Here is a 26305-nt window from a genome sequence, read left to right as displayed (position 1 = left end):
GGAGTAGAGCACTGACTACTTTTCATGATTTAACAAATCAATTAATAAAGCATATCATTTATGGGATCTTTCAATGAATTAAGATGTATGAGAAGATGCAGCATGCTCTGAGCAGAGCTGAAGACCCACTGGACACTACTTAAGTAATGCTACAGATCCAATGTAAGACATGCAAAGGTTATCGGGAACTTTATAAATGGCAAGTGTGTACTTTAATTCAGTCACTGATTTTCAGTAAGTACAACTGAGAGCACTTGACCATCACAGCCTTTTTCATCAGTGATAGAAATACATCTTCAGGGGAAAACTGGGAGCAGCATTTAAATTGATTAAGTTTTCGTTATGGATATTTCCGTTGATGTGAATTTGTGTAGTTACAGGATTGTAGGTAATTGGCATGTTCTTGTTTGATCGTTATTTCTTTTGAGGAAAACAAATGTGTCTTTGTAAGACATGCTAGAATTAGATGACATCTGGAAATTATGTGCAATCTTTGCTTCTTTTGATTGTCTCCTCTTGCAGTATTCATGCTTTTCAGGAGCATGCAATTACTGGCTTTTGCCAGAAGGAGTACTTAATGTAGGAGCATAAATGTGCTTCGGGATTAAGTCTGTATGCTCATTAAAATGGCAATAGGTGACCTTTTTTGTTCTGAGCCTTCTCAAAGTTATAGTGCATTAAAGCTATGAAATTACTTATTTCAATGCTGGTATGAAAAGGAAAAATAAAACTATCTGGTTTTATCTCTCAAAGGTCCATGTTGTATGACAAGAGATGTGTTGACCTTCAGTGTTTCAAATAACAGATAATAAAGACCTCATCTAGAAAGCAGTCAAGTTTTACTGCTGTTCTGGTTCATAAATAATTTACTGAAGATACGTGAAAGTGCCTGCTTGCACATGCACATTTGCTGCAGGTTCCAATAAAAATTATTTTATTTCTTAGTTATTTCTTAAGGGGTTTAGCCACGTCTGGGGCCTGACCAAGTAATGCATCTAGGCCAACAGTTATATCCATCCAAAGTAATTTTGAGACATCCAAGAAACAAGTGGAAAAGTGTTTTCATTGCCACCTTTTACACTTCCCCTGCAGTCCATTTGCTCCCCATCCAGACCCAAATATTTAATGTTCTTTGACATTGACTAGCTTTTATCTGGGTGTTCCAGCAAGGAGCTGATTGATGCAATAGAGCCTGAAGTCCAAACTATCATTTTGTTTATGGAAGTGAGAAGAATTCGTTGATGTTGTCATGCTGGCTAACTACTGTATTAGACTCCCACAATATCTACTTTATTGGTTTGCTCCTTAATCCTTTCCAAGAAGCTCTCAACTGTGCCATCACCAACTGCAAGCTCCATACAGTCCAGCCCATCCCTTATATACAGCAACAACCCCCAGCCTTGCCTGCCCTGCCTGTCCCTCCTGAAGAGCCTATAACCATCCATCACAGCACTCCAGCCACCTGTTGCTTCCCACCAAATCTTGCTTGTATCGATGATGTCATAGCTCTGGAACCAACCTAAAGGTTCTGTCTTCTCTTGCTTGTTCCTCATGCTGCATGCATTGATGTAGAAACATTTCAGTGTGCTCCAATGTAGCCTGCATGTGTAGCCTCATGGAGCAGATTGAAAGATCTCACTAACACAGAGTGCCTCAAACTTTGGCATGCTGTCCCGTATCCGATTCCCCTGTTCGAACCTAGTTTAAAGCTCTTTCAATCAGCTCTGCTAACTTAGGCACAAAAATTCATTTCCCCCTCTGAGAAAGGTGCATCCCATCAGGCAACAGCAGGCCTGATGTCATGTAGACCATCCTGTAGTCAAAAAACTGTCAGAGCTACATATTGATCAGCTGGATCTGCCTATTTCTCTCACTGATACTGGAAGGACAGAGGAAAACAATAGCTGTGCCTCCTGATCCTTTAACTAATTGTCAAGACCCTGAGGTCTCTTTGATCACCTTCGATGACCAACTTTATTGCTACATACATGAAAAAGCAGTAATGGATAAATAATCAGAGAGCCATACCAGCCTAGGAGGTTTTCTAGTAATGTTTCTTACCTGGGCCCCTGGGAGGCAGCAGACTTCCCAATGAATGGGATCTTGTTGGCATATCAGGCCCTCTGTTCCCCTCAGAAGGGAGTCACTGATGTACATTTTTTTTCATAATGGAAGTTATCTTGTTACTGGGGGCGGGCTGACTTGCCTTAGACAACCTCTTCAACCTAGATGGATCTTCATCCATACTGTGCTGTCCGTCAAGTTCCCAAGCCTCATACCTGTTGTCTTAAGGGCACCTGGGAAGGCAAGGTAGGCAGGGAGGGGATTCACATGCTGCACCGAGCAGAAACCTGCTTCCATCCCCCCTTAGCTCTTCAGTCTCACCACCTTCTGCCTGGTGGAGAGAGGATAGGGAATTCTTCATGTCATATATTATGACTGGCTGACACCTCTGTCCCAGGGATGGTAGGGTATGATTCAACCAGTCCATCTCCTTTTCCATCTCCCTGATGCTCCTCAGCCTACCCACCTCCTCCCAAAACTCTGTCACCAGGCTGAGCAGTTCTTCAGCCTGGGTGCACCTCCCACAGTATTAAACTGATGCTGTCAGACACTGACAGAAACCCCAAGCACACCCTGCAGCCTAAGACCTCTTTTTTCAGTCTAATTATGTGTGGGTCTTAGCTGCTTTGTTGAATTTTGCATTTCAAACATTAGTTTAAAAATAAATTAATGATTGGGTCAAGAGATTCACAAGCAAATATTGCAGATATGCCAACTTCGCTCTGAGTTAGCATTTTCCACTTACTTAGCAGAAAAATTCATTTCTTTGCATTAAATGGGTTAGATTTTTATTATTATTATTATTTTTTTTTTAAGATGCTAGTCAGTTGTGGTATGAATACTAACCCATAAAATCTGAAATTATGAGCTATATTGAGTTGGAGCCATTAAATTCCTACAGGAAAAGACAAGGTGCACACTAATATGTTTCATCAAGCTCTGCATCTGGTCTCATCTTTCACTGGATCACTGCTTCAGTCTCCTTTGCCACATCCTCCATATATCTCATCTCCAAGGTTCTCCAACATTTATGCAGTAGTCAAAATACTCAGTATAATGGAAAAATCTGTATGCATCCTCATGGTTCTTTGCTTTCAGTTATGGTGATTTTCACTTTGTACTGGTGTTCTCTGCCCCATCCTCAGGCACTTTGGCTGCATTGACTAATTTTTTCCACAGTGAATGTTCTGTGTAAACAAACTACTCTCTTTCTCCCCAGTAGCATGTGATCTCTCCTTCCTTGACTCTTTCTGGAGTGTCATGTAATTAATTAAAGAGTGTTTGGACATAACTAAATGTAGTGTTTATGCTGCTATTAAATTTATTGCAATAGCATCTGCCACTGCCTGATAATGTGAAGAATGGAAAACAAAACTTGGCTTAATGGAATGAACAGTGGAAGGAAAGGATGGAAATTAGAATAGCAATACCATTCCAAAACACATCAGATGGCTCATATGAAAACAGATTTACTTCTAGCAGCAGATTTTAAAGATAAACAGTGAATTGGACTTCTGTTGTCCTTGACATGCAAATCATCCATGATAGCAGTTGATACTAGAGTAGGTTATCCATGTTCAACAACTGCTGTTATTTTATTTTTGTGATGCTGTGCATTCTAAAATACAGCTCAGCGAGTGTTTGCAAAATGGAGAAAACTTAAGGTAACTTCTAAGATATTTTTAGCTGAGTGTGAGCTCCTGCTGCAAAGAAACTCTGATATCCTTGCTGTCCTTCCACAGATTCCCTTTTTGGTTTTGGACCTGTATTAAGATTTGGTCCGTATGCTAAAATCAGCAGGTAGTCTTACATCATTTTCATTGGGCCTAAAGGTTCCCTGGCTGTCAGTCCCATTCAGAGGGTCATCTCATCTGCAGGTGTAGTATCTCCTTTCCTTTGTACTCCCATGGTTGTTATATTTGACACAGCATTTCTATATATATATATATTTTTTTTTTCTATTTGAAGATAAATTTCACTGTATTATTGCAGGGGTGAAGACAGGTTCTAAAGTGGAACATGAATGTTGTTTGTTCCCGTGATAACTTGTTAAGTTGTTAAATAAATTCAGATGATTAGAACAGGGTAAGCCACGCATACCGTAAAGCCTGCTAAAGGTACAGCAGCTAATGTTGCAAGACTGGATATGTGGTGAAGAAGATGAAGAAATACCTTGCTGGTGCTTAGGCACATAACTGTTCAGCTGTGCTATACTCTGATGCTGACTATATTAGCAAAGTAATCAAAAGAGAGAACAAAATGAGTTATACAAAATACGATATGGGGGGTGCAAAGAAGATGAAGCCAGGCTCTTTCCAGTGACACTGGGGCTAGATGTAGCATACACAAACTGGAACACAGGAGATTCCATGTAAATATCAGGAAGCACTTCCTTACTGTGCAGGTGATGGGAGCCCTAGCACAGGTAGCCTGGAGTCTCCCTACTTGGAGAACTCAAAAGCCACTTGGACACTGTCCTGGATACCCTGCTCTGGTTGGCCTACTGAAGCAGGGTAGGGGCCAGATGGACCCAGAGGTCCCTGCCAGCCTCAGCCATTCAGCGTGATTCTGTGGCATTTCAGGAGCATGGATTTGCTAAGATACATGTATGTGTAATGACTGTGTAGCACAGCTTTGTAGTGAAGGTAGTTCTGTAGAGCTTCATTTTACCTGCAGCAAATTTCTATGGTGAATAGATATGTTTATTTCTAGTGGTGTTACCAATCCTTTGTGGGAAAGTAAGTTGGATTCTATGATTCTATTCTGGTTTCAACACGGCCCCCCAGATTTATTTATTTTTTAATTGCTGTTTTTGGTAGCTTTGCAACAGGTGGTAGCAAGCAACTGGAGGAATTGCAGGTGGTCTTCTAATTCCTGGCCAGAATTATTTTACATGACACACACACATGCACATAGACACACAGCCCCCACCTATTATGCCATGGGACTACTTTGAATTCAGACAAGTTTGTTCTTTTGGGCAGCACAATGCCAAAGTTCTAGCCATTGGAATTCCTGACTTGTACTGCAAATCAACTAGAAAACAAAACAAAACACAGCAAGCCCTTTCCCTTCCCTTCCCTTCCCTTCCCTTCCCTTCCCTTCCCTTCCCTTCCCTTCCCTTCCCTTCCCTTCCCTTCCCTTCCCTTCCCTTCCCTTCCCTTCCCTTCCCTTCCCTTCCCTTCCCTTCCCTTCCCTTCCCTTCCCTTCCCTTCCCTTCCCTTCCCTTCCCTTCCCTTCCCTTCCCTTCCCTTCCCTTCCCTTCCCTTCCCTTCCCTTCCTTCCCTTCCCTTCCCTTCCCTTCCCTTCCCTTCCCTTCCCTTCCCTTCCCTTCCCTTCCCTCCCCTCCCCTCCCCTCCCCTCCCCTCCCCTCCCCTCCCCTCCCCTCCCCTCCCCTCCCCTCCCCTCCCCTCCCCTCCCCTCCCCTCCCCTCCCCTCCCCTCCCCTCCCCTCCCCTCCCCTCCCCTCCCCTCCCCTCCCCTCCCCTCCCCTCCCCGTCCATGTTAAAACTGTACTTCTGGGTGCAGATTTTCAGATTTTCAGAAGACAGTATACGTTCTTACATTACTGCAGTCTGAGCTTTTTGCAATGTAGTAATGTTCCAAACACAGTAAGACAGCTGCACTGTGCAGACTGCTGTGTCTGAAATAAAAGAAAAACCTTTTATGCTTCCATAGGCTGATCTGTGCGTCATAGTTTTTGCAATCTCTTAATACTGCAAGTTGATATCATGCTTATCATGCTTCTTTTTTTTTTAATCCCCAATCAAAGTGAGAAAACAGTTTGTAAAGAAGGCCAATATTCTGATAGCAGTCTACTTTACCTAGAGAATAGGAACTGCGATTAAAACAGTGCCTGGAATCTATTTTCCAGTTATCTGTAAGATTTTTATGAGTGTGGAGCAAGGAATTATCCTTCAGTCTGGCATTTGATGCATAAAGGAAAAAGCAACCCACCCTCTCTGCTTTCTAAAGACCTATTATTAGAAAACAGTTTTCAAAGGAACAGGGCACAAGTAATCCCAGGAAATATCTTGTCTAATGTGTTGCATTGTAATGATAACAGAAAGTGTTTGTGAGCACATGATGAATCATGGGTTTCCTTTTTCAGTACTCTGTTGAAGATAAATATTATGGTTCCCTATAAGGTGGTGCCTCATGGCCCCGAATAACTATTTTTCATGCATGATGTCATTTTAAAACTAATGTTTGTGTGGTACTGGTTCTGCTTTGAGCTTAGGTGCTAGAAAACTGTCATATTTTTCCAATGAAGAACCTCAGAGTAAAATGGGTCTTCTGGACAGGATTTTGGAAACACTACTTCTAAATTGAAGCAGATTTAAAGTGTAGAGACTTCCAGAAAGCAATTATGTTTGTTTGGAATTTCCAGGTTTGTGGGTTTATGTCGGTGAAGGATCTGGAACACAAGTCTTTTGAGGGGTGGCTGAGGGCACTGGGATTGTTTAGTCTGGAGAAGCAAAGGCTCAGAGGAGACCTCATTGCTCTCTACAACTACCTGAAAAGAAGGTGTGGGGAGATGGGGGTCAGCCTCTTCTCACAGGTAACTACAGATAGGACTAGAGGGAATGGCCTCAAGTTGTGCCAGGGGAGGTTCAGGTTGGAAATGAGGAGACATTTCTGCTCAGAAAGAGTGATGAGGCATTAGAACGAGTCACCCAGGGAGGTGGTGGAGTCACTGTCTGTGGAGGAGTTTAAGGAAGGGTTGGATGTGGTGTTTAGGGACATGGTTTAGTGAGTAATACTGGTGGAAGGGGGATGGCTGGACTAAATGATCTTGGAGGTCTTTTCCAATCTTAATGTTTCTATGATTCTATGTCTGAAAAAGGTGAGGAATCCAAGTATTTATGCTATCAATTATGTCTTTTTTCCTTTCAGGTGAATTATATAGAGCCTCTTTAAGAAAACAAAGGTTACCTGCACAAGGCAGTATTGAAATACATGAGGACAATGAGGTGAGATTGTTCCCCAAAACAGATTGTGCTGATTTCCAAGGACCAGATATGTGGAAATACTCTCATATTGTATTATGGAATTGTAAGCCTCTTTGATGGCTTAGTCTTTCTTTTTTATTTTTCAGTAAGTGCGCATGCAATAACTGAAAATCAAAATGAGATTTTTACATACTACATAATTTCACTTAGGTGGAAACACGACCCATTTCTCTCAAAAGATGTCTACGTAGTGCTTCAGATCAAATACAGGCTTTGAGAAGCAGATTTGGTAGCAGTCAGGAAATTGACAGTAACAAAATTACTTCTTTAGAAGAAGCAAAGAATCTAAACAAGTTATACTCCTTCCAGTTGACTGATTAAGATCCTCTGTCCCAACACAGGACAGGAAACAGAAATGTCTACATTTCCGTATTTCAAGAATCTGAGGTCAAATGTCCCCGGAAAATGCTGACAGTCTTTGACATCAGATGTTCTTTCAGTTCAGCCCTTGAGCTCCTTGTCTTAGTCATGACTGAACTGCTGATTACAGGCAAATTTTTTTTGTTCCTTTTGACTCCTTCTGTGAAAGCTACCTGTTAAATACAACTGTGCTGATAGACGTTTTTAACAGTTACTTGAGCAATATTGACCTGCTTGAATTTTTACCTCTGTTTTGAAGCTTTCAGTTACACCAACCTGTCAACAGTGCTACTTGTTTACAAGCTGGCATTGGCTGTGGAAAGAGCTACTTTGAGCTTTTAAAGGGAATTAAACTCCTCTTCTGAATAAATGGATTGGGAACATATGGAGAGGAAATTGTAAATTAGAGCAAGAAAAAGTGGAACCTCAAAAACTCTCTTTTTACTTACCAGCATATCCAATACTGAAAGATACATGCAGATCAGCAAAATGCCTTCAGAGGATGAACATGGGACTTAAAATGAGTAATTCTACTGGAGACTAAAAATCATGGGCTGAACAGAGATAATGGCTTTGTGGAACAATATAGAATTCTCTCGTTTTCAACCATTTGTCTGTCACCATTCTACAGGTGCTGGATTATGTATTTTTTACTCATTCATGCCAACATCTTTTCCACCCCTGCACTTCTACTGCTAAACTGCAAGCTGAAATGTATCTGTGTACATTTATTTACTTGTCAGTTTTTCTGGTTAATGCTTTGTTTGTTTGATTAATTTTGTGTGTGGTTTTTGTTAAACTCTGAGCAGTTCTTCTCATTTTATATTTACTATTCAAGATTGTGGTTTTGGTAGCAGAGCTGAAGAAGGAGATGCCTAGAACATTGCCTGTTTGCAAGTTGCCATAGTTAATTTAATAAAAGATATGACCTCATCCTGCAAAGTTTTTCCTCTCTTGCACGAGGTATGCTAATATTGGCCAGTTTCTTCGCAAAGACAAAATACTGTGATGGGAAATGCAGTCCTGAGACCTGAGAGTATAACTATCTGAGCTGGTCTATGTTCAAAAGCCCATTTTTAAAAGGTGCTGTGTAAGCACATAACTCAAGCCAGTCTTTCCTTAAACAGCTTGCAGTTTAGATAGACTGATAAAGAAAAAGAAAAAGAGAAGAGACATCATCTGAATATAGCACATAAGGGTACAAACCTGCCTAATAGATCATGATCACTTCGTAAGACTGGGGTCATAGTAGAGACTAAACTTACATTAATTAAAAAGATGTTACTGAAAATAAATGGAGCTTATTTCACAATATAATATTTGATTATTTTATTTGAACTTCTTTCTCGGTAGATCACCCAAGGTAGCAGTTAACAATCCTCAAGCAAGTACAAGAAGGAAAATAGTTGTCAAGACTTAAAAACAGAGAAGTTCCTAATCTTTTCATGTATTAGTAGGTCTTTCTTTGAATGAATACGACTGTCAAAGTTTAAAGAAGAAAAAAATGTGTAACTCTGAAACATGCAAAATGCTTTTCCAGTTTCAAGTAGATAGATAACGTATTTTTCTACGGAGCACATTACCTCACCTTCCATGGTAGATTATTGTCTGTGTATTGCATGACAATTCACATACTCACCGTTGGCAACAGTTCACTTTTTACTCTCTCAGTAAATGTCTTGTATGTTAACCTCCCCACCTCCTTTTTTTTTCTTCATTTTAATAAGTTGCCATTCTCAGAAGGTTTCCAGTTTCAAAACTCTTACCAGTTGCTTCTGTTAGATGCTTTCATGGGCAGAAATGAAAACATTGGCAAATGTGTTCATTTGTTTTCCTTTAAAGAACCTGTGATGATTAGAGTTAAAATGTTTCCAGTAAATGCAGCAGCCCATTTCGCAATATCAAGACATTTTCTTAGGCTGCCTGTGAATGTTGGACATCTCCAGTCTGGACATATTTCCAATAGCTTTTGATGTGCACAAAGCTATAGTCTTTGTTGGTCTACACCTGACCTGTAAGGGTTTTCTGGCAGAGCATAGTGTGCTCTACCTGGTTCAGACATACTTAAATGTGTTGTGTCCCATCCCATCCTCCCTACCCAGCAGATAACACAAAGGTCATAGTGGGGTGGGAAAAGGAATCAATTCTAATTGCTTGTGAACATTAACATTTAGACATTAGGAAGAAGTTTGTTACTCAGAGGGTGGTGAGGCACTGGAACAGGCTGTCCAGGGAAGCTGTGGATGCCCCATCCCTGGAGGTGTTCAGTGCCAGGTTGGATGGGTCTTTGAGCATCCTGGGCTAGTGGAAGGTGTTCCCGCCCATGGTAGGGGGGTTGGAATTATATGATCTTTAAAGTCCTTTCCAAGCCAAACTATTCTATGGTTATGTGATTAACACCAAGTATACCAACACTGTCCCTAAAAAGGCTTCCTCCTTTCTTATTTCCTTTTTTCTCACAGGAAGGAGTTAAACACCAGAAATGCAAAACTCATGTGCTAATTCTGATCCTACATGGGGGGAACATCTTAGACACTGGAGGAGAGGACCAAAGCAGCAAGCTGGCAGACATCAACACCTTCAGTTCTGTGTTTGAAAAAGTCACCCAAGCCCATTTCCCTTCTGCTTTGGGACACATCTTAATCAGACTTGTTCCCTGCCCTGCAATCTGTTCAGCAGCCTTCTCTCTTGTTTCCAAGTAAGCTTATTTCATTTTCAAATGTTTGGCTTTGCAGTTTGGTTTTGAAAGGTTTTCTATGACCTGTACTTTTCATATGAAATGCCATGAATCCTTTTTAAACTTTTGCTCACTGAATGACTTAGTATGATCTTTCATACTCCACTACATGGATGTGTTAGTTTAAAAACAAACAAACAAAAAAGCAAACAACAACAACAACAACAAAAAATTCATGGTGGACTACAGACTATCATCCACATGTATCCAGAAGAAAAAAAAAAAAACAGAACAACTGTGCAGAAGAAGAAAACTATGATTATTTTTAACTTTTCCTTCATCCATCCTTTAAAATCTGATTAAAAAATGAGTAGTCAGCATTTATCTTCTTCTAAAATGTGAAGCATAGCTATAACTGCCAACAAATATACCAGCTGACACTTCTGTATCTGATTTGTCTGTTCAGTATTTGAGCATTGCAGAGACAGGATGTTATAGAAGACACTTCTGATAGTTTTAATGTTTTTAGATTTATAAGCAAAAATGGCATATTGGTAACATTGGTTTAGGAGTTAAGTGGAGATTGGCAAGCCTTGCTGAGAAACTTAGACTAATTTAACAAAATTATGCTTTGCACTGGAGACTGAGAACAGAAAGAACTACCTAGAATGTTAGTGATTTAACATATTGTCTTGGTGAGAGAATTTACATATGAATATGATTTTTACCCTTTAACGAGAGAAAAAAAAAAGTAGTATCTGTTTATTCCCAATAGCAACTACTACTCTTTGAAATCCTGTAGTGTTTTGCAGTGGGCTATTAATTTATTGCCATTAACCTGTAAGAATGCAGTATAAAGCAGTCTTGAATGAGCTACAGAGGATGCATCTGTAAGAAACAGTGCCTTTGGCTAATGAAGGCTTCAGTTCAAAATGCAACTAGGATTTGGTTGCATGCATAGTAAGGGGGATCTGTCCTGTTTTTGGCTGGGGTAGAGTATATTTTCTTCATACTTGCTGGTATGGTGCTGTGCTTTGGATTTAGGATGAGAACAATGCTAATAACACACTGATGTTTCAGTTGTTGCTGAGCAGCACTCGCACAGCCAAGGACTTCTCAGCTTCTCTTGTTGCCCTGCCAGCAAGGAGGCTGTGGGTACACAAGGAGTGGTGAGGGGACACAGTCAGGACAGCTGACCCCAGCTGGCCAAAGGGATGTCCCACACCATGTGGCCTCATGCTGAACAGGAAAACTGGGGGGGTTGGCTGGGATGGTGGCCATTTCTTGGAAATGGGAATTGTTTGGTGGGTGGTAAACAGTTGCATTGTGCATCACTTGTCTTGTGTATTCTTTATCATCATCATAATTTTGGGGGGGCGGGAGGGGGGGTGTTGTTTTTTTGTTTGTTCGTTTTGTTTTGGTTTTCCTTCATTTTCTGTCCTATTAAACTGTCCTCTCAACCCATAAGTTTTACCTTTTTTCTGATTCTCTCCACCATCCCACCTGGGGGGAGAGTGAGCGAACAGCTTTGTGGTACTTAGCTGTCTGACAGGTTAAACCACAGCACTTCTTAAAAAATAAATCAGTTTTAAGACACTGTGATCTTTTCTGGGCTATCCTGTAGGCTTTGAGCAAATCACTTACCTCTGCTCTGAGTGTGCTTTTTCAAGTAGGCCAGCTGGGGATGCTTATGACATACATTAATAATTATATGTTTTGAAATTCCTGTGTGCATGTTTGTGCAAAATATACTGGTGCGGTGAAAAACTATTATTACTATTAATTTTAACAATTGTTATATGTATGGCAGTAACAATTTCAGATATGCACTCTTTTTGACAATGCTGTGAGACTTCAAAAATGACATGTAGCAGCTCCTTTTCTCTGTTGTTATTTATCCCTGTGGTCCAAGTGAAGTGAACTTCAAATAACAAACAGATTTTTTCACTGCATACGTCCACTTCAGTGCCTGTTCTTCCTCAGTTACTTTTTCAGTCCTAAAATTCACTCAATAAATGACAGGACCTTTTCAGGTAACACTTTTTGCCTTAGTTGTATTTTCCCTGAGATAAGTATTTTAGACAGAAGTGTGCTAATCTTGTCAGCATAACAGAGAAAGGAGGAAAAAACATGCTCTTAGGCCTGATTCAACTCTTCTACAAGTGTAAATCAACAGTAACTACTGAACTCTATACTGATGGCAGAGGAGACTCAGACTTGGCTGATTTCTTCTTTTCTAAACAGAGGGAAACTTCTGTTGGTTTTGTCCAGGGTTTCCCCTAAGTGACAGTCACTTTTATAGCCTTTCTTGCAGTATAGCACCTAAAGTTACGTTTGAACTTCTGGAGCAGATAATGCTGCAGAAGAGGAGAGGATGTGAGTTTTCTACGAACGCGTATTGGGCCTTAAAAAATGGGAACAGTGATGATTACTGCCCAGATGACAGGGTTGGAAAGGAGGGGTTAGAGTATAGGTTAAAGTTCTGAAATACCAGCTAGACTCAAAGCTAAGACAGCATGCAGGAAGAAAAGGGGGCAATATGTAGACCAGACTGCTAGAAGGTATGCCTGACTGTTCACATCAAGGGGGAATACACCAAAACAACTGGGAAAGCAGTACGTGTGTCCCAGTTGCTGCCCTGCAAGGAAAGAAAACTAATAGTAGAAGGGGAGTTGCAATATCAAGAGGTGTTTGAAGGATCCCTCTGCAAATGAGCCATTTATTAACACGGGGATCAGAAGTGTCTCTTAGATATCAACATAAGGCAGTGCCTGCAGGGCTCAACTAACTGGAAGAAGAGCTGGTAGAGTGGAAGTGCTGGTGACAACCCAAATGAACAGAGCTCCTCCCTTCTTTCGCTTTGTTTTTTTTTTTGATTCCTTCTTGTTGCAGCCATCAATGCTCAGCCAAACTGAAAATAGTCAAGGTAGATTTTTGAGTGTCCAGTTGAATCATTCCCAGCACTGAAATACAATTAGTACTGCCAAGGTATGTTCTTGCCTTGAACCACTTGTAATGCATCCATTTGGTGCTGACAGAAGGAGAGATGATTATCAGCTCTCGCAATTTTGCTTCATGCCAGCAGCTTTCACAGTCAGAACTGAAGGAAGCAGTTGTGGAACATAAATTTGTGGTAAACATCCCACTTAGCAAACTGTGGGTGAGGAGGTGTGTTTTCAATTACTGAAATATTCATCGGGTGTGAGCCAGATTAAGCAGCAGCACACGATTTCATGTTTGGTTTGAATGTATCCTGAATTCTGTGAATGTGCAAGCATAGCGCATGCCAAGGTAGAGCAACCCCTCTGTTTGCCTTGGCACAGGTTTTGAATTACAATGTGTCTATGTGCTGAGTATCTGGGTTCAGACTAATCCCACTGGGACCTTTCATCTGAACACACACAGGCAGTTCTTCTCCCTGTCTTGCAAAGAGGGGGGTTAAAGAAAAGGGATCTTTCAGGGAAAATTCACTCCAACCAGTAAATGTTTTAGATTGTTTAATCTGGTCTGCTTCCATCTGCTCCCATCACTTTCAGTTTCCTGTATCTCTTGTAAATCAGAAAGACACTGCTTATGCATCCTGTGTGAATCTATAATGTATGTGTGATGTCCTGTGACACCTTTGCTGCTAAGGACAGATAAGGTTTAAAACTAAGTTACATTCTTGTTCCAACTAGATGGCTTGTGAGCCATCTCTTCCCTTTTCAGGGAAACATGTCACTGAGTAGATCAAAAGTTAGGCTTTTTAATAGATTGATTTGATGAGCATACATTGATTCACATCTCAGACTGAACCTTCTAAATTACAGAGTTAGCCAAACTGGGTAACACTTGCAATTTATTTATTTATTTATTTTAAGAAAAAAGCTTACATTGTAGCAGGTGAAGGGGCAAAAGTCAATCTTAACAGGCATGGGTCACTGTAAGTTGTTTGTCTGGTTGTTGACTACAATGGCTTCTGTTTACTTCTTGGTTTGAATAAAACCTTATGTACCTGACTAAGCATGACTGACTATGTACATCCTTAATAGTTCTGAGTAGGCATTTTAGGTCTCATAGACATTTAAATGGATGTACAGAGTTAAGCACATGCTTGAGCATTTTTGTGGACTGTCTTATTCTGTTATTAGTCTTCTATGATTAGAGTTGAGTCATAAACTGGAAAGCCCATCTCTTTCTTTTCACAGCAAAGCATAAAGAAAGAACATTGTTAGAATCTGATTACACAATAAAATAATTTAAAAGACAGGGAAAGTCTTTTAGCGAAAGAGACATTGCCTCTGAACTGTTCACACTCTTTGGTCCAACATACCTGAAACCTAGTGAGGGTCTTGAAAACTGACAAAATCTATTTCCAGAGCAGTACCAGGTTTTTGCTATAGGGCATTATGTAAAACAGGGATGGTCTTAAGAGGAATTAATGCAAATGCTCAGCCTGGAAAAATCCAAACGTAAATAAGTGACTTCACTGTACAGCAACAAGGGTGTACAAGACAAGGTAATTTTCTAGGTGTTAAAATTTCATCTCTTTTAATAAACTATTAAATTGCACAAGATGCATTTTTCAGTTAAGAATTAATGCTGCCTAATTCTGGAGTTGGTATCAACTCCCTGACTGAAATTCCATTTTTAATGCTTGTGGATGACATTGCTACTGTATTTAAGAGTTTAGCTAGTTTTAACCCTGTGAGCTAAGGCAGTGAGATGTCTGTGAAATGTAGGCACAGAGGAGCTAGATACTTGCTGAAGGTAAGAAATCTGTGGCAGAATTAGGTCTTGAAATACGTTTGTTGTTACTACACCAAAGAATCACTTTCCTTTACCTCCTTGCAGACCAAACCTCGTGTTTAAACAAGAACCAGACAGGAAAGTTAATGACCGCAGTGGAGCACTACGTTGTTTTTGTCTCATATATATAGAGGTAGTATTTTCTTGAGATTTTCTTCCATTTCTTAAATTCTTAAAGAACTGTGCCAAGAAATATGGTTATCCAACTAAATTACTGACAGTACTTTGCTCACAACTGCAAAATGTTATCTTGTTCCCACTGTTTGTTTGCCTTTAGCAGTACTGCAAGAAGTGGGAGAGAAAAGCCTTACCCGATTGAGGTGAAACATACTTTGCCCCTTGGTTGTCTGTGTAGTGTTTTATCCTTTCATTATTCACAAGTGGGCAAGGTCAAGGTTTGATAGTTATCCAAACCAGTGTTCCTCCGTAGGTGATTTTCCCCTGTGCTGTCCCCTTTCACCTCTGCTGTGGCCAGAGACTGACCTAAGGAAATTATGAGGGACCCGTGTTTCATCTTCACCTGTATTTAGCTACATGCTTTCTACATTCAGAAAAAGTTTCTTCCTTTTTCCTCCTTTCTGTTGCTCCTGCTCTGCTCGAAAATTACCAAATCACTGGAGTGCTTCAGCAATAGTCAAGTATGGAAACGTTCTGTGAAGCTGAGGATATGAATACAGACTGACCTTCATACTTGAGCATTGCAAGTCATCTTTTCTTCTTCTGTTACCCTGGTGATAGCCCTGAGGATGCAGATTTTAGCAGAGACACAGACTTTACTCCAGTTCAAGGAGCTCACTTTTCAATATTGTGATAGCCTACAAAGTTCCTAAAGATAGTGACTGCAAAATAATGTTGAAGTGTATTGAATTTGCTTGCCTATGGCTTTGGATGAACTTTGGATGAGCTGAGTTGTTGAAAACACTTCTTACTGGACAGTCAGCTTACTGGAAGAGAATCTGGCACACAGTAATGTGACTTTCACCTTTGACTCCACTCATCAATAAAAATCAGTTGAGACATGACTGACAGATTTTCTGAAAAAGTTGCAGGGTACACATCCAAACTAAAACAAAACTGGCATTCTGACAAATTTAAGCTTGCATTTTCTATCAAGTTTCCACCTTTTTGCAAAATGTTACTCTGCAAACAATTACATGTAATTTCAGAACACATGCAATTTTGTTCCAGCTGTTTGAATGGGCGGAACATTGGAAAGAATGTTTTTATACACTTTTGAACAATGTGCCTGTCACATGTTCTGTGAAACAATGCTTCATTGTGATTATTTGATCCCATTTTTTAATGTAGTGAATTAGTATATGGGGGGGAAGCTAAAAGGGAATAATAATCTCTTCATTCATCTAAATTATGTCTACTTTTACATGTAAAAATAAGGCAGAAAAATTGCACCATGTGTGCTTAATTACAGGAATGCCTTCTAGCATTGTCTCAGTTTTGTAAAGCAGTAACTCCATGTTTGTTAAGCTGTTGAGTGTTGTGAGAAAATGATCCTTCCTGTACTTTCATTGTCAACTGCAATAGCAAAGCCCATTTCTGTTAATAAGTAACTGTTCATTAACTAATGCTGTGTGATGCCTTTTGCATTTTTCCTGATGATAGCGTGTTCTTCTTTAGCCTAAATCCCTACAGTTATGATGAAAGCTGTCTCAGCAGCAGTGAAGACCACATCCCACTGGCTGCCTTGCCCTTGCTGGCTGTTTCATCCCCTCAGTACCAGGATGCAGTTGCCATGGTGATTACTAGAGCAAACCAAGTTTACAATGAATTTCTCAAATCTGCAGATGGGGTTGGTTTTAATGGACAGGTAGGACTATTCTTCTCCTACATCAAAGTAAAATTCCTTTAAAGTAAGACTGTTTCTTGTTAAACCACTTCTGATCTGTGTTGATGGTTTTGAGTTATGAGTGTGGGAACAATACTGTAAATGTGATGTATATGAACATTATCTTGGAATTGTGCCCAGCATGAGAAAGACCCTTCTGGAATCCTATGCAGTATTTTACCTGGACTTACTCAGTTGGTAGAAGATATTATACCTTCTCCCATGACCATTTTGAGTCCTAATCTCTTGTTAATTATTGCTGTGAGCTCCGGTAATGTTTAGGAGCCTTAGTTGTGCAATAAGAGTGTATTATGCTAAGCAGCGAGCAAGCCTGCCAACTCAAGACAAGTGCTAATCTATGTTACCAAGTTCATCATCACACACCTGCTATGGATGTTGGAAGAGTTGGGACATCAGCACATCTCTGACTAAGAGCAAAAGGAAATTTAACAGTTATTATTTATTTTTTGCCTCTATCACAGTAGTAGTAAAGCAGTTGACAGTAAAGAAACCCAAAAAATAAATATTCAGTTGCTGACAGTGTTGCAGGTTTCTTATGCAACTCAGGGATGGTCATTTATTTTTTTCAGTCTGATCCACTCCCCAGTGAAGTCACCTGCAGATTTCTTCCAGCTGACATATGTCACAGTTATTGTTCCTACTTCTCCATCTCTAGACTAGAAAAAGTAGTACTTTCCTGCTTCACATACAATAAATATGGTACTGCTACCCTCTATAAATTACTGATTTTTTTTTTTTGTGATGGGGCCCTATACATAGCTGCAAACATTCACTTCCTTAAAGTACAATGATGTCCAGACTGCAGAACAAAAGAAAAAACCAATTCAGAATATAGTATAATCTTTGAAGGAAAGCATGTGTCTTATAACACAGATTATTTTCCGTAGCAATAAGATTATGCTTTGGCATTTTTAGACTACAGTTTGGTTTGAAGCCAGTTTTACTGTTCACAGCAAGCTATTCTTGCTTGAAACGTAGAAACAGACTATCTTCAGTGATAGAGCATTATAAAATGTGAGATTATGAAAAGAGGAATTATACAAGTTACAGAAATGATTGTAAAAATAATTATCAGTAGAATTTTTTTATTTGACAAAGAGACAAAGAAATCTCCGTTTTTTGCTGCAGACTCTGAATTAGTATTATATGTGCAGAAGTCATGACCCCTGTACACTCCACAGATTTCTTACCATCAACAAATACCAGTATTGCTAGAATGGAAAAGTGACTTCTCTGTGCTGTCTGCAGTTCTTTGCTGTGTTCCTTAGATAGAAATCTCAGTTCAACCTCTGAATAAATAATATATTTCTAAAATAGATGCCATATAACCCGACTCCACCCTGTGTGTCTCTTTTCTCTCATATTTTGGTCTCTTTTGTCCATTTATATTGAAAGTTCATCAGATCAAAGGCTGCCCATTGGATTTTATGCAGCATCTGGAGCAAATTATCTCCATTACCTTAGTGCCAATAGTAGTGAGGATTAGAAATGAAATGTAAATTCATGGAGATATAATTAATCTCCAACAAAACATGTTGTTGGTTTTAATAAGGCTACCGGTCTCCATGTGATTTTCAGTTCTTTGTTGACTTCATTGAATGTTAATAAGAATCTGAACATCAGAGATTAAATCAGCATTTTGGTTAATTATATATTACTTCAGAATTAGAGTTATCTTAGGATAGATGTTACCTTCATGTATTTTGATATATTATTTTTTTTTAAATCCTGAGAAATGTGATTTTAACTGTTAACTCTCAGTTAAGAGAGCCTGGTATATGGAGATACACTGAGAGGGGCTTGAGGTTATTTTCCTACCTGCATCTCAAAGTGCTCTGTTTTCCTAACACAGTTCACTTTGAAGGTAGCATGTACAACATTCTGGTATTCCAATCGTGTAGTTTGGTGTTGTAGCCAAGATGATTTAAGGCTACAAGCAAGTTAAGGTCTGTAAGGAGAAGTAATATCTTCTGTTAAACTGATTGGAGTTGGGAACAACAGACCGGGTGTTTTCTTCAGTTTGAGAAACATACAGAATAGGTTGCTGAAACTGGTGGAAGAGAGCAATTTGTTAACAAGGAGAGAGCAGTTATACCTCACAAGAAAGAGGCAGGGGGACAGGGTGAAAGAATTGTCTCCTATGGGATTGTGGGGCTGTTAAGCACAATCAGCTTTTGAGGTAGATTCTAATGTTCCTTAAAATTACTTCAACTACTGAATTGCCAATTTTAATATCTCATTTATTTTAATTCCCAGGCCTGTATTTTGAAGGTAGCTTGTATGTTGATATTAAATGTGAAGTGAGTCTCATTTTAATACCTCATTTAAAAGTTCTGTTCCCTTGTCCTGACAGGGACAATACCAATTTGTTTTTAATTCGTTGAAATCTTCTACCCTATCTGACTGCAGGAAATGTTAGGTAGCTTAAAATCTGTAAGATGGTTCTCCAGTGATCTGGACATTTTAAGCTGGAAGCAGGCTTTAAGTAGGTGAAAGAATTCTGGCCCATTTGGAAGAACTTCTTGCTGGTCAGAACAGCCTCTGGGACAGATATTCTTGGCATAGGGCATATGTCTGTAGATCAGTTCCTCAGATGAGAGAAGATGAAAGAAAGTGACTACACGTTTTCAGCTGCAATAGGAACTACACTCTATAAAAAACAGGAACAAGGGTGTAAATTAAGACAGGAGCTCCTATGCAGTGCAGTGATGGTTTTTGTTTCTTGTAAAACACTTGCTACATCCCACAAAGTATATTTTTATTTCCTCAGGTGTGTCTTGTTGGTGACTGCATTGGAGGAATTTTGGGTTTTGATGCCATCTGCTATAATGCTAATAGAGCTGATGAGAGTCGGAACAGTAGCAGGAGAGGAAGCATCAGCAGCATCCAGGTGAAGAGAATAAAATCTACTAAGCTGAAATCCTATAGATTCATTCCCTGGGGGGACAATTGGAAATTCAGGTCCATATAAACCAGAAAAAAATCAATGATTTGGTAAATTGCAATGATAGCACATGATTTTTCTCACATATCAAAAAATTGCCATCTGAAAATAAAGTTTGCATATTCAATTTTATGATGCATAAAAATCACTAGTGAAGGCTTTATTGGTAAATCTTTAACGTTGGGCTACAGAGTGTCTTTTATTGCATACCTAATCCCTCACTGTAGATGTAAATGTGTCATCTCGGTAATCACAGGCTGCTGTTTTTCCAAAATCTTCTTTTTTTTAAAAAAAAAAAATTGAATTCCAGACGCTATGGAATCAATTATGCTAGTGCCTAGGGGTAGTCTAACATTATAATATGCTCATGAATAAGTTCTACTGACTGGTGAAAGACTGCCTCCTTTTTGATGAGGAATTAAGTCACCTGAGGATGTGTGAATGGACCACTGAGCATAACTGAGTCTCTAGATGAGTGCTGTATTTGGGGTGAAGGGATGATTAATTCTGTGGTCCAGGAAAGATTTTATTGTAGGAGAAGAGCATTTTTTTAAAATTCTACTGGCATATAGGAAGTATTACTGTGTTCTCCACTTAAGAAAGAAAACTGGAGTTCAACTAATCTTATCTACTTCAGACTCAAGTGGATTTGCAGAGGTGATGCAGAGTGTTGACACTCCAGTTGACACTGGATGAGTTGCCTGCACTCCATTCTTTGATGGTTTTGTGACACTGGCTAAATTGTTTCTTCTTTTGACTCTTCAGTTACCTCTCTCCTCAAAAATGGGATCAATTATACCAGCCTTCTCAGTTCATTCAGAGAGCTATGTGTTACAGAGTAGCATGTGAATATGGTAGCACTCTCCAGCAAAGACACATCCTCTAAACATTTCCAGGAGGGAAGTTTTTCTCTGACATGACTCTGGAGTCTCAGCAGGAAACCTTTGACAGTGCCAGCACTGAGAATAGTGTGTTGCAAGCAACATAAACGGAGAAATTGACCTCCTGGATCCCAGTCCTGCAGTGAGACTGATTATAGAAAAGTTGCTAATCAGTCTGAGAGCAAGGATCAGACTTTAGGAAGACAGGTTGTTTTGACTTCACTACTCTTGCCTATAGTTTCAATTTTCCTTCTTCCTTCTTTTCCATGATATCACAGAGCTTCACTTCCCAAGTCTCTCCCCAGTTTTTCCTTCTTCTCCTCCCATTTTCATCTCTAATATTCTGTAAGTTCAGAAGAACTAATAATTCCTTTAATTCCTTATCTTGTCTTCCTGCCCATTGTTCCCAGCTTGCTCCTGTGAAACACAATCAGGATGCCCCTTTTACTTTTTTTTTTTCCTTCTTTGGTATCGCCTGTAGAAATGGATCTCATTGGAAGGCTTCGAAGCACAGAAATATGAGGGAAATATTTTACAAATGTCAGAAATAAAACTAACTGGAAATAAGGATGAGACTGAGGTACTCTAAACCAGTTAATTGTATGCTCTGGTTATGAACCCTGAAAATAGAGTAAATAAGGTACCTTCAAACTCTGGTTATTTCAAAGTGGTTTATAATAATAACTGTGATTGGTGATGCAGTGACCATTACATTCTCTGAATAATTCACAGTTTCAGGCTCTATAATAAACTGTTTTTGGGGAGAGAAACTGCTTATTTACAGCAGTGTAAATAAGGAATAAGAGTGGTACATTCAGTACTATCACAGGTGAATATTTATTGTTTTGTGTTGCGGTCTTTTATGTTTTTTAGTTTTCAATATACACTACATATCAAGTGAGGCTTATATGTAATTAGTCGTGATTTCCACAGTACAGGCAGAAATGTAAGTGATTACTGAGATCATGATTGTTACCTGTACATGCCTTTCAGGGGCGGTATTTAAAAATGTGTCTTCACGTTCAATAAAAGAACCAGCAGTAGAGCAAATGTCACTCTGCTCAGACCAGACTAGTAACTCTTGCCGTATAAAAATCAATTACATTTTTAAAAGTTAAAATGCTTAGCAAAGAAAGCCAGTGTTATCATCATCGTCACCATCATCATACCACTCCGAGAGATTTTTAGGTATAGCAGGATGAAATGACCTTCATCAGTCATTGGAGGTGGAAACCCAAGATCTTACAATAGCAAACTCTGCACTTGGTTGGGAGTACTGTATCTGTTGCTGTCTTGCTGCAACAGCTAAAATACTCACCATCTTGAAGCAGACAACTCTTCATTAGGACAAATAGAGAAAGGTGATGATTTGAACCACATGGATAAATAATACATAAAAACCAACTGTGGGTGACTGATTCAGATCCTAATTACTGATTGCATTTTACTGCAGATAGGATTTTAATTGTGGCATTTGGGGTCATTGAGAGAGCTCGTGTCAAAGGAATAACAGGCTTTTAATTATTTGAAATGTAGCATATGGTCTTTACACCGATCATATCAAACTTCTACTGTATTACCTGCTGTGTTTTTAAGTGGTTTAATATATTTTCCAGAAATGTTTGACACGCTTTGATCTGGCTGATACAAATGCTGAGTTGGCAAAGTTTCTTTCATGGTATGCAAGAAAGACCGTCATGAAGGTGAACCTAAATGCTCCAACCCATGACATCAAAATTTAGCCCCTTGCAAAATATGACCTGAGGTTATCTTGTGATGCAAGAGAAGAACACACTCTCTGCAAAGAGAATCTGTTAGTGAAGCTTAGTGGACAAAAGTGAATTGTTGCTGCCTTTCAGAGATGAAGACATTAGCTTCCATTAGTAAGCAGTCTTATCAGCTAGTTCTGTGGTGTCACAAGCTAGTTTTTGAATACTGTGAAGAAATAAGAGTGACTAAAACAAGTGTTTGGTTTTACATTACTATCATCTCTATGCCTTTTCAACAACCAGCCCTCTTCCTGAGGCCACCAGTAAATCAACAGTCCTACACCAAAATGTTTCATCATCTTGAGATTTTTTCATCTGCTTTTTTTCTCTGGCAACATCAAGGATTCCTATTTTTTTAGTCTATTGACAGCAATGACTTTTTAAAAAGTAATGGGAGCTGAGATGCTGATGTATCTGACACATGGTTTTAACAAACAGAGCATTAAAATGTCACCAGGGTTTTCATGAGGCTCTGAGACTTGGCAGTACTTACATGGTTTTCAGAAGTCACTAATGGTATGATATTTAAGTGCTTTGCCCATTAAAAACAGTGGATTTATCAGAGGACTTCATGGGCTTTTTGTTCAATCTCTAAAAATTCCCTTTCAGCTCTGTATGTGGGTTCACCTCCATGTAGTGTATTTGAATATTCTTAGCATTTTAATAAATTAATTACTAGTAAAAACATCTGCCAAATTGGTATTTTGGTCAAAGGTTGCATGCAGAATATTTGTAACATGCAAGTTTTAAAATTAAAACCATAAAAAATACATATATTTTCATGGCATTTTTGGTTAGGAACAAGCTAGAGATCAGAACTCATCATGGAGGCTATGAGGTAAATAAAAACCTTTTGACTACTGAATCAGTTTGAAGTAGTCATGACACATGAACAGATTAAGACATGGCATTCACAAATGTTCCTCAGAATTCTGTAAAAACAGTCCTGAGAATCTATAAAATAAAGTTCCTATGTTAACTTTATCAGGAAAGTTTGGACATAGAAATTCTGGCTTTAGAAGAACCCTGGTGTTCTGCAGAATAGATAGAGATGGTAAAAAAAGCATTGATGTTGTAACAGAGCTTCAATGTAGGATTGTAAACTGCAGGACATGTTAAGCTATGTAGAGTCAGTTTCAGATTTTTAAAACGAACAAGCACCAACAAAACAGAAATGAAACCAAAAACAAGGAGGACCTGTAGTTGGTTCTGGGTTGAACTCAAAGGAAGCACATGTTTTATTTACACGGGCTGCTGCTTTCGGTTTTCTGTCACTTTAGTGTACAAAGCAGCAGGGGCAGTTATCTCCCAACACAGTGCAGGAACCCTCCCCTCCTACACGGCCCTGTGGAACAGTTCTCTGCCTTTTAATAATAGTAGCAACTAAAAAGCCAGAAGTGAGGCTTAGTTTTAACAACATAGATGCAGTTATTATTGTGCAAAGCAAGGTCATAAATCTTATACAGCTTATATAGCTTATACAGCTTATATAGCTTATACAGCTTATATAACTTATACAGCTACAGAAAGTTGGCGTGGTATGAATTTTGCTACATGTTACCATGAAATGCAGATAAAAATCCTACATGCATATATATATATGCATATATGTATATATATATATGCATGTAATATATGTAATATGTAATATAATCCTAGATGCATGAAATATATAGACAGGAATATGTGCATATGTAGGATATATAGACAGGAATAATTGTCTATGAACATGCTGGTCCTAAATTTATCTTATCCAAGTTATTAGGATGCTAATGTTAGTTGCATGGTATTACTCATGCAAGTTGGAAATTAGGTTGGAAATTGGGAAAAATTATGGTAGGAAATTAGGATAAATTTCTTCCCAAAAAGAGTGGTTAGACATTGGAACAAGTTGCCCAGGGAAGTGGAGTCACTATCCCTGGGGGTGTTTAAGGCAAGGTTGGATGCGTTGGTAGGGGGGATGGTTGGACTTGATAACCTTGGAGATCTTTTCCAACCTTAATGATTCTTTGATTCTACAATTCTATACTGTGAATTCTAATACTGCATTATAGAGTTAGTAGGATATGGACAAAAACTGTTAATCACACAATTAGAAGAGATAACTCTTCGCCTAATGTGTCTTGCTGATGTTCATATGATTGAAATATTTTTTAATTTAAAAAAAAAATCAGAGAGGATGTTGATGTAAGCTGCAGAAGTGCTGGAGGAAATGAACAATAAATACATGTATTTCCTGTTTAAAGGGGTACCTTAAAGATATGGTACCACCGGTCTCCTCTTGCATCCCACAGAAGTTCATTCTTTAAAAATCAGGTCCTGCATCCATGGAACATAATAAGCAAGACTGTTAATGTTCTAATGGCATTTTGTGCACTCAGGTAAGACCCCTTCTGATTACTTTATAATATTTATAGTTTTTTAAGAAAAAAACTATAAATAGTTTTTAAGAATGATGAAGTCAACAAGGGATGAAGCCTTCGTGTTACTCTTCCCACCACCGTCCCTATGCCTCCCTCCCCTCCCTTTCACCCCCCCCCAAAAAAAAAAAAAAAAATCCTGATTCTCCTTCTAGCTTTTAGGCTGTACGTCTTACAGGGTAATTTAGTCTTCATCTCTTTCCATATCCTCTCCAGCAACAGGAAAGTCTAACCCCTTCCACCCTTCCTTGGATAAAATGAGGTCAAATGTATAAATGCAGCTCTGTTATATTTCAGTCCCTTCCTAAATCTTCTTTTTTGCTCTGTTCATTCTCTGTAGGATAATCCCCTTTTAACAGATGATTCCAGTCTGGGTGGCAGCAAACGCCTGAGCAAAAGCAATATTGACATCTCGGAAATCATGGAGGATGAGGACCCAAAGCAGCCGTTGCCTAGGAAACAGAGTGACTCATCCACCTATGGCTGTGATACTATAACCCAACATCATGCTTTCCTGTCTAGGTAACTAGTGTGTGATGACTGAGTAAAAGAAATAGGCTTGCCACTAAACGCAGCCTGTCACTGCCAGTGGAACAGAGTCGCTTTTATTGATTATGGTGTATTTCTGGAGGTTTGCTTCAAGTCCCTGCAAATACTTTTCAAACAAAGCCATGGATATAGTGTGTCTAGCATTAATTTACTCACATGTGGAGAGTTTTTTAACTTTTAATCATCTGTGAATGATTTGAATATGCAAAACTAAATGTAGGTAGATTCATCTCTTCAGTGGGGCCCACACACATCAAGATGGATGAATGCTTTATAATTCTGAATTACTGTTACATTTTTCTTGGACTTCACTTACAGACTTTCCATTATTCTCTAAAGAGTGAGATAATTGCTTTTGGTGTTCTAATTGGTCTACAGGCTATACAGAGCATATTTAAAACAGAACAACAGCTAAAACTGTGTAAATGTCAGGCCTAAATGGGGAGGAGGCTGGAGGCAAGATTTAATCTCATTAGCTTTCTTGGGTCCTAAGAAACCTTTTAAATACAAATATGATGGGAAAATCAGCATTCCTTTTGTTTGCCTTGTTGTTTCTGCCTGTTCTGAGCTTTTGCTTGCTTTTTACTTCCTAATTATTTGTGCTTTTTATTCCTCTATCCATCTCATTTCCTTTATTTCATCAGGAGTGATGCAAACGGAGAAGTCGTAATGTGTATTCAAGTGCTGCTACAGTTTAAGTACAGTGCAGACTTACTACTGTGTTGTACTTCACTCTGGCTGTTTTTTTAGTAGCAGCTTACGGTAATTTTATTGCCTCAAACTTATTTTATTTTTATTTTTTTTTAATATCAGCGTGTTGCATCTTCCCTCTGAGGCAAAATGGTTGGTTTTACTTTTCCATAACTGAAAACTTTTTTGTCAGTTATTTTAGATTCCTCTATAGGAGTACTGTGCTATGTATAAAGTACAGTGCTGGATTGTATAAATTACTTTATACTTGGGGGATAATAGCATAAT

The 26305-nt window shown here is 39.0% G+C and overlaps 1 protein-coding gene across 6 annotated transcripts in view; it reads left to right on the top strand.

The window, feature by feature from the left end:
- The window catches only part of PITPNM3 (PITPNM family member 3), an 80860-nt gene that overhangs the window by 26838 nt on the left and 27717 nt on the right, over positions 1-26305 (top strand). For all 6 annotated transcript variants that reach the window (XM_068656128.1, XM_068656131.1, XM_068656130.1 and 3 more), the window contains 5 exons: positions 6960-7036; positions 9898-10133; positions 16536-16725; positions 19535-19654; positions 25119-25300. In XM_068656128.1, coding sequence (XP_068512229.1) covers positions 6960-7036; positions 9898-10133; positions 16536-16725; positions 19535-19654; positions 25119-25300 — 805 coding nt within the window. The remainder of the gene's footprint in view (positions 1-6959; positions 7037-9897; positions 10134-16535; positions 16726-19534; positions 19655-25118; positions 25301-26305) is intronic.

This window comes from Anas acuta, chromosome 19, assembly GCF_963932015.1.
Source record: "Anas acuta chromosome 19, bAnaAcu1.1, whole genome shotgun sequence".
NCBI lineage: Eukaryota > Metazoa > Chordata > Aves > Anseriformes > Anatidae > Anas > Anas acuta.
The sequence above is the reverse complement of the archived record's forward strand: the minus strand, read 5'-3'. Positions and strand labels throughout refer to the sequence as shown.